Source organism: Peromyscus eremicus, chromosome 9 (genome assembly GCF_949786415.1).
Source record: "Peromyscus eremicus chromosome 9, PerEre_H2_v1, whole genome shotgun sequence".
NCBI lineage: Eukaryota > Metazoa > Chordata > Mammalia > Rodentia > Cricetidae > Peromyscus > Peromyscus eremicus.
The window spans coordinates 49,709,219-49,718,687 of record NC_081425.1 but is presented as its reverse complement, the minus strand read 5'-3'; the positions used below and the strand labels follow the sequence as shown (position 1 = coordinate 49,718,687).

Sequence of the window (9,469 nt, the reverse complement as noted above, 5' to 3'; positions counted from 1 at the left end):
TGCCCTGGTAGAACAATTAGAGGAGAAAAGAATCCACAGGAAGTAATGAAAGAAAGCCATAAAATCACTATGTTCAAAGTCTAAGGCAGGCAAAAGCCCTAAGCATTCAATAAAACATAATTGACTGAACACGAGATACACAAATTCAGAAGAACATAGAGCTAACTGGCAAATTTTTGAATTAACTGATATTTACAACGTTTAATGTAGAGCATTTGCCAATATGGATCACATTTTGAGCCACAGAACAGCTTGAAAACATAAACTTTATAAAATATGTTCTTTGGCCGGGTGGTGGTGGTGCACGCCTTTAATCCCAGCACTCGGGAGGCAGAGGCAGGCGGATCTCTGTGAGTTCGAGGCCAGCCTGGGCTACCGAGTGAGTTCCAGGAAAGGTGCAAAGCTACACAGTGAAACCCTGTCTTGAAAAACCAAAAAAAAAAAAAAAAAAAAAATATGTTCTTTGAACAGAAAGCCATTTAAGAAAGGAAAACAAAAGTACAAACAGGAGTTTAGAAAAGCCTCTGTCCTTGAAAATTAAATTCTATGCTTTGAAATAACTTGCTAGTCACAAAGGAAACTGGAATGTGTTTTCACAAGTAACAATGGTGTTCTGGAAGATTATATGGGACTGCAACTTCTTTCCAATTCCTTCCTTTGTGTTGGAAAATAACTCCTTGTGGAACTTGCCCAGTTTGAGTGGCATATTATCCAACAGAATATGACAAAGGTGCACTTAGGATCCTCAGAGGTGCAGCTGTAAGAGGTAATGCAGCTTTCCTAGTATCTTCTGGAACACCAATTTGGTGAAAGATAGTCACCAGGAAGTATCTGTGGTAGTCTAAATTAGAGTTGCCCCGCTCCCAATAGCTTTATAAATAATTTCTGGAGCCACCCTCCTAGATTCTTGTGACCTTGATTTACTTTTCCTGATTCAGTGTGGGGATCATATGGAATCTTAAGATCTTCCTTTTAGCCAAGTCCCAAAGCTTGATCAGGTCTGCACTGGGGTGGAGAATAATTTTAGAGTTCAGAACAAACTTTCCAACATATTTTGATCATGATAGGAATACGTTTATTTTGAGTCCCAGGAAAGATACTAACAAGGCACAAACGAAATAAGTTTCACAACACAACTTTTGCTACATGTGATATGCTGACATTCTGTGTTCTGTTATTACCTATTCAGTTGCATGAAAGAAAAAGTGACATTGCATGATGTCACGGTCTGCTAATGGTCAGAGGCCACACGGGAACCTTGCAGGATGAGCTTCATCTTAGGGACCCTGTAGCAGAGAGAATAGTGACGGCCCTCTCTCGCCATGTCCACACCTGGGAGTATGCGTCAGTTATAAGAAGGCATGATGTTAATAGCCACTTTCTAAAATATGCAGAAGAAAGCTCAAAGAAGAGGCCTTTGTTTCTGTATCTATGATATTCTACAATCATCTGGAAGGTTCCTCACAGTGACCTTTTCTAGGCAGCACAGGGCTGTCCCTCTAGGGGGACAATCCCAAGGATGTCTTGTGAGCGCTCCCAAATGCTTTGTGTCATTTCCAGGACTTCAGTAGGCATTCTTGGAGAAGGAAGATGATGAGTTGGTTCTGTGATAAAATGGGGAAGGAAGTGCTGAGTGTAGCATTTTCTCAGCATCTGATTGGGCTGTCCTGTGACAGGTAGTGGTGATGCAGGGCTACTGAATGTACCATATTTCACCACAGAGCCCTTGTGTTAATAAGCCCTGAAGTTTTGGAGAAGTCGGTTGCAGGAGATACTTTCCTAAGAGACGGCTCTCTGCTTCCTCACTAGCTGGAAGCAGACACAGGCGATGCACTGCTTCATACCAGCATGTGCTAAGCCCGGGGCCAGGGAGGGAGGGAAGCTTACCTCTGTTAACATGATGAAAAAGTAATGGAACCTACCATCTCAAAACCCCACTGGCTTAATTGTCCTTTACAGTTGTAACTGTTCAAAAGGAGCCACAGTGATCTATGACATGAAGTCGTTTAGACACCCACTGAGGCTGTCCAAACTATGACATGGGAGCAGAGCCGCTGAATCAGTGAGTGACCTGAGCTAACTCTCCAGTTCTGAATCCTTCTTTAGGGCACCATTCACACACAATCTCTGTGTGGGCCAGGACACAGGACCTCTACAAATATGTTTATGTTGTAAAGCATACACTTTTAAAGATGTATTTTCATTTTATTTATTTATTTATTTATTTATTTATTTATTTATTTATTTATTTATTTGTGTGTGTGTGTGTGTGTGTGTGTGTGTGTGTGTGTGTGTACAGGTGCCAAGGAGGCTACAAATGGGAGTAGGCATTAGATCCCCTAGTGCCAGAATTACAGGCTGTTAGCTGCTCCATGTGGGTGCTGGGGCCAGCTTTAGAATTCTTAACCACAACTCTGAAAACCACTTTAAAATATGGCTTACAGGGCTGGAGAAATGGCCTAGTGAGTAAATGTACATACTGTTCTTTCAGAGGACCCAAGCTGGGATCCCAGCACCCAGTGCCCCAAGTTTAAGCCCTGGATCCCACACAATGGAAGAACAACAACTCAAGTTGTCCTCTGCCTCCACATACAGGCTGAGGCATATGTGCACTCTCCCTAGCAATGAATTGAAAAAATACATTCAAAAAGAATTTTCAATGCATTGCTTTTCATCCACTGACTTTTACTTTGCAGTAAGCCCTTGACTTCAGTGGGTAAGAAACTCAGAACCAGACTCAAATCAAGCCACAGAGCTCCTGTGTAGTAAGTCCAAGACCCAGCTCCATCACCAGTGAGAAAGCTTGGGTTTGGGAAGGTGAGTTGCCATACACTCTGAAGAGTAGTTCTAAAACGTTGCACCTAAACTATCTGATTCACTTCCAAGCTAGAGAAAGGCAAGACCCCTGAACATGGGCACCTAGCTGGAAATCGTAGTTGCTTCTAAAAATGTCTGCACCCTTATATGGGAATTAAATTAATTTACAGGACCCAGACGCATCGTTTTCTTGCCTTCTATCATATACTACATTTATATCCCAAATAATAAAAATACGCCCTCCCCCGCCCCGATCTCAGAGGTGATGGCTTTTAAACAGCATCTCTCTGTGACAGACAACTACAAAACGAGCAACCAAGTTCCTAGAGAAGAGAGATCAAATGAGGAACTACTAGATGTCCCCGCCGCCCCAACACGCTGAGTGAGGTGGAATCCCAGAATGCGAAGTGAGCATAGATAAGGGAAACAAACTAAAAAGACTGATCATTGCTCTTCATACCTTGTTTTAAACACACAACAGAACATGCTGGGCATTTCTTCACCAACTTGTAAAATTTCAAACACTCATTGCAGTTCTTCTTAACACCACCTCCGTCATCTTCAGATCTTCAGTTTTCTTATAGACCTGTATCTGTCAAGTCCCAGAACTGCTTTTGTGTGATGGTGAGGGCATCGTCTTTGGGGAGCCAGCAGTATCCTCTGGATTCCTCCCGGTGATGTCTCCACTTCTACAGACATCCCCCACCCCGGATCCCCAGCCTGAGCTGTCTTGCCAGAAGCAGTTTCCAGATAGCTGTTCTGTACTTTCTGGAAATGAGATTGGAGAGGATGGGGTTGTTGAATGCGCTCAGAGAGAAAAGCTACAGAGCGACAATAGTAACGTATTGAGAGAAGCGCATCATCCGGGACTCTTCAGTGTTCATGAAAGTGATTCTGCCAATATGGAAAGGCAACTAGCAAGCTATGAAGCACCGCCACTGTAAAACAAGACACGGGCACCGACTTGGCAAACTCATTCAAATAAAATAAAGCCCCACCCGTCCCCTGCACCTGTAACAACAAAATGAGTTAGAATCTTTACTTAAACAGATCCTCATGCTAGCCACTCCCCTCTCCTGCAAAAAAAAAAAAAAAAAAAAAAAAAAATCAGGTCGTGAATTGCAATGATGTTTGCTTTCTAACTGTACACTAGGATCACAATTCCAAACCAGAAGGGGCCCCGCTCCAAACAAGTGGTTTCGGCTTCTGCTTCTGCTTCAGAAATAAATTCTGGTTTTCGCTGGAAATGATTTGCAACAGGTCTGCAGAGTTTTAGTTATTTGACTTGGTTCGCTTTAGCCTCTAGACTAACTTAACAGAATAGACTCTTCAGCAATCAACCTCATCTTCTTCTCAAGGGAACTGGGAGTATCGCCAATTACGAACCTAACAGAGACTGAGCGAGCTCCCAGTTACCCATCCTGGATCTCAGCGACTTTGGAAAACCTTCGCTGTCTCCGCCCCCTCCCCCCCCCCCCCCCCCGCCTCCCCGGGGACTCAACGTGACCCTCTACTTGTATTGGGAAACAAATTTACAGGTGGACATGAGCAGAGCTGCTGGGCCCAACACGGAGTTTGGAGAGGGGGCTGTATCACTTACTCAGGACAAGGACCCTTTTCCTTCGCGCCTTGGTCAGGCCTCCCCCAGCCCCCGGGGTGGGAAGTGGGGACTTTTCCACAGCTCGCATCCAATGAGCCCGTAGAGGATGCTGAGGCACAGGAAGGGCACGAAGAAGTTGGCAGTGGTGACCCACAACATGATGCTCAGCGCCTCGAGCTGCGCGGGGCTTGGATCGCACTCACAGCTGAACAGCGCTGCAGCCTCCTTTCCGAAAGATGGCAGGGACGGCACTGGTGTCCACGAGGACCCGAGGGGCGGCGGGACCCGAATCGAGGGGTTGACCAGCAGAGAGGCCGGGGAGGACATCTTGCTGGACGCCCACCAGAAAGAAGAAGGGCCCTGCTGAGAGCAATACCACTACCCAAAGCGCGGCGATGAGCAGCTCTGGGTGACAAGGACCCGCGCTTGCAGCAGGCGGCTGATTGCCAGGTAGCAATCACCACTGAGTGCCTGTCGCGTGCAGCAGCGTGGCATAGGTGCAGCCCTGGCCCAAGTAGAGAGACAGGCTCCAGAGAAGTGTCCCGAACACCCAGGGCCTCGATCGCCACAGATGGTACAGGTTGAAAGGGGGCCCAAGCAGGATGAGCAGATAGGACACCGCTGTGCCGCCCAGGTACAGGTTGGTGGTGGTCCGCACGTCGCGGTAGCGCCCGATCAGCAGCACGGTCACCAAGTTGCCGCTCACACCCAGGACGAACAGGCTGAGGCACACCGAGGTCGCTGGCATCAGCGCCCCCAGAGGGAATGCCAAGCAGCAGCGGCGCTCATCATAAGGCTGCAGCGCGCCCCACAGCGGTTCCCCCGCGCCCTGGGACGGTCGCTGACATTTCAGGGCATGGCTGTGGGCTGCCTAAGAGGAGAGCCCACGCTCGGCAGCAGCAAATGCGCCTGGACGTCTGATGGTGCATTCATGGCGCTCACCACAACGCCAGGTCCCCGGGAGTGCAGTGAGATGCGGGTAGCCTCCGCCTCCGCACGTGGCCAGCCCCCAGCTCCAGCCTGGACACTGTCTCCCAGTCCCTAGGTTTTGCAGGGCGTTCCCTCGCGACGCTGACCGCATCTCAGGAGCCCTGAATGATCTTCTGAGGGGCTAAGCCCAGGTACTACGTCCTAAAGGTGGGAGAGGGCACCTGCTACTGCTATCAGGAAGCCGCCATCCTAACTAGAAAGAGAGCAGTCCAGGCAGGCATTGGAGCCCTTTCTGGGTCTAGTATTGGTTCTGTGACAGAGCTGCTGCTGACCTTGAAATCATATTGTCTCACATCTGGTCCCTGCACAGTCCTTACACCTCTGTAAGTTTACAAGTGAAGGTAGAGGGCGTGGTGCATCAAATTACAGATCCCTCAAATCTACAAACAAGATCATTAAAAACAACAACAACAACAATCAACAGCAAAAACTTATCCCTAAGAAGCTGGGTTTGTGTACACTTAAATGCTTTCACACTCTATGTGTTTTTAAACTAAAAAAAAAAAAAAAAAAAAAAAAAAGCAAAAGACTATGCCAAGCATTTGAAAGAACAAAAATTTAGGAAAAGGTGAAAAACCGATGTGTTATGAGTCAGCTTCTTGTAGTCTCTGACAATAGCTGAGGCTTCCGACTCATCCGGCTCTGTGTTTTCAACCTAGTCCTTGTGCGCATGCACCAAGCGGTGTTCAAGTGTTTAAGGTCCACTAGAACTTGGATGGCCCGCTCAACTCCACTCCCTATCTCCCTCTCCATCGCCCTCTCCTAACCCTGACCTTTCTCAACAGCCCTTCCGCCAAAGCCTTTATCTTCGTGAACAAAGTGGAGTCTAGCAAAGCTTTTCATTCATTCGGTTGTGATTTAAATTTTCAGTCTTGGACTGGTGAGATGCTCAGGGAGTAAAGGCCTTTGCTGCCAGGCCTGGAGATCTGAGTTCCGTCCCCCACGCAGAAGAGAGAACCCTCTTTGCAAGTTGTCTTCTGGCATCCACAAGCATTGTTGTGGCACACAGGTGTGTACATATTCAAAAGTCAGTGTAAGAAAGGTTAAAAAAAAGTTAAGTCACTGTTTCCTCAATAAATAAAAAGAAATTAAAATAAAAAAATTCAACCTCTCCTCCCAACGTTCTTCCTTCTCTTTTAGACCTGAAATTCGGGACAAATGCCTTCTGCCCTTGCTTGCCTTGTATATTCAAGAAGCAAGGGCCTTATGAGGGGTGCTTTCCATCATTGCTTTCTTGCTGTTCTAAAGCCTGCCTCCGCCAAACTGCACCAGAACCCCCTTCTCCAGCCCTCATTGCTCACTTTTGTTCCCTGAGGCTCAGCAGCCTCCCTATCTCCAGTAAGCAAAGCACCGGGACAAATCACACCTCCCCAATGACCTTGGCCTCTTGGACTGCTGACTTCATTTCTATCCATGGCCAACCATGCCCCTTACCCCAACTCCAGTGGACTGAACTTATTCCTATCCTAAGGATTCGGGAGCCCTTGCCGACTGTTCATCCCTGTTTTTGCCTGGCTCTTTGCAGCCCACTTTCCCTCATGGGTATTCCGGTAATTCTTTACCCTGTTTGGGTCTTCTGTCTTTTCCTTGTCTTTCACCTGCCTCAGGTCTTCACTTTCTTCCCTTTCCCAACTTAAATTCCACAAGCAGTGACACGCTCAGTGTCCTTGCCTTTATCTGCAACATCACACAATTCCACCCAGAGCACAGCCACCTCTCTGGTTAAGCTGCGCTCTGCCTATGCCATACTTTGCTGCCGTTCCCTGAAAATGCATAGCTTTAGCAGGACTTAGCTCAGTGGTTCTAAACTTGTGAGCTGCGACCCCTTTGGGGGTGGGGTTAAACAATCTTTTCACAGGGATCACATATTTACATTACAATTCATTCACCTTTTTTTTTTTTTTTTTTTTTTTTAGTTTTTTGAGACAGGGTTTCTCTGTGTAGCTTCGCGCCTTTCCTGGAACTCCAGGCTAGCCTGGAACTCACAGAGATCCACCTGCCTCTGCTTCCTAAGTGCTGGGATTAAAGGCATGTGCCACCACCGCCCAGCTAATTCATTCACTCTTTTGTTTTCCAAGACAGGGTTTCTCTGTGTAGCTCTGGCTGTCCTGGAATTCGCTCTGTAGACCAGGCTGGCCTTGAACTCATAGTGATCCACCTGCCTCTGCCTCCCGAGTGCTGGGATTAAAGGCGTGTGCCACCACTGCCCAGCTACATTATAATTCATCACAGCAGCAATCTTAGTTATGAAGTAGCAATGAAATAATTTCATGGTTGGGGATCACCACAACGTGAGGAACTGTATTAAGGGGTCCCAGCACTAGGAAGGTTGAGAAACACCACCTTAGCTTCTCCCCAACATTCACCACCGGAATACTTACCCTTCCCTACCTCATTTACTCCCTCACTCTTCAGACTTTTGCCCTGCATCTTCCTCTCCATTAACCCTCAATTCCTCTCCCCCTCACTCTGGGATGGTGATCCTGCATCCAATTTCTCTGACAAAACAGAAGTGATGAGAAGGAAATATCTATATTGTCCCACCACCACACCACCCTGCCCTCCTTCCTCCACTAGACAAATGAATAAGCCTTGTAGCTGGAGTCAGCTTGACCTCTTCTTTAAGCATCCCCATCACCTCCTGGACATCACTTAATCAATCCCCTTCCTCTCCTACATCGTATTTTTTTTTCTTCTGAATCATTTCCACATCTTCAATAAAGTCCAAGAGTTTATTTTCAAGTCTCCCCTCCCCTCCCTCCTTCCCAGGCTTTCGAAGAGACAATGCAGTGTCTTCATCTATAATTGATGTTTTTCCCTGAGCTTTCAGTGGCAGGGCAGCAAGATGAAGCAGCTAGAGTACTGCAGGGTGCAGCCTGGGCAAATGAACAGAAGGTCCGGTAAGTGTTGTTTTCTTGGGTTGCCTTTGAGTCCCTAAGGATCCAGGCGTTGCGGGGTAGGACAGGTGGCTAAAGGTCTTTGTGTAGTTAGAAGACAAGGGTACCTAACTGTATTCTTGGTGGCATGGGCTGGCACTTGCTAGACTGTATTACCATGTCCCCTTCTCCCTTGTCATGAGTTGTCTCTGGCCTTTCCTGGACTCAGAACACTTGGGCTGCATGGGCTGCCAGTCTCTGAGTCTCTCATTTCTTCCACTCTGCTCTGCAGCTTGGAAGGCTAGCCCTGCTTCTGCCGACGGTACCCCAATTCCTTTGCTCATCCATTAGTGTCACCTAGGCAGGCTGTTTCAAGTGGCCACCACACTAGGTGTGTAGTGTAGCCCTATTCTGTATGTGCCTTCCATTCAGGTATCCCCTCTCTCCATTTTCTCTAGAGTTATTATAAACGTACTGTTCAGCTTACTTGGCTATTCACTTAGTAAATAGATCAGCATCTGGTGCACCAGAAGGCAGGGTTTTAATCTATTGTGCCCAGAGCTGCTTCTCTGCTGCCTGGATCGGCATATCTCAGAAAATGAGAATTTGGTAAATATTTGTAAGATGTCTTTGATAATCACCTATCCCTAGTCGAGTGAATCACTGATAGGGAGAGATGAATCCCAGTGACTTCGTTTTTGTTTTGACAGCAGGACTATGGTGAATTTCAAACATTGGCTCAGTCCTGAGGGTATAGCTGAGCCTTTACTATTGACGTTCTGTGGTCTAAGAACTGACCAACTCTACTTGGTAGTTCCAGAGCCACGTGCCAGCAGGTCATCTGATGAGGGGGCTTTTTGAGTGGATCGGGGCTGCAGACATCTCTCTCCTCACCTAAGCATCTCTCTACTTAGTATTCGTCAGGGGCAAGAATATATGTAGGCCTGACGGAGCTTTTCAGACCTTGTGTTTCTGAAAGCAAGAGAGCCGAGTCCCTAATAGGCTTCTGGTGTGTCAGGAGGCCTACGAGGCCTCCTAGGCTGAGACGTCCTGATTACAAGAGCTAGCTCACTCTGTTTGAGCCCTTGCATATTTTAACTCAATCTCTAACAGCTTAGGGTAAATAGCCTTTTGATAACTGCATATGAGCCAGAAAGGTTGGGGCAGCGCAGTCCACTGGTAAAGC

At 47.2% G+C, this 9,469-nt stretch overlaps 1 protein-coding gene across 1 annotated transcript; it reads right to left on the bottom strand.

The window, feature by feature from the left end:
• Window positions 1–3,506: 3,506 nt before the first annotated feature.
• Mlnr (motilin receptor) lies at window positions 3,507–6,822 on the bottom strand. The gene is given in 6 exon segments (XM_059274299.1): window positions 3,507–3,780; window positions 4,431–4,697; window positions 4,699–4,822; window positions 4,825–4,888; window positions 4,890–5,288; window positions 6,709–6,822. Coding segments are annotated over 6 exon segments (1,242 nt in total).
• Between the last annotated feature and the right edge of the window lie 2,647 nt (window positions 6,823–9,469).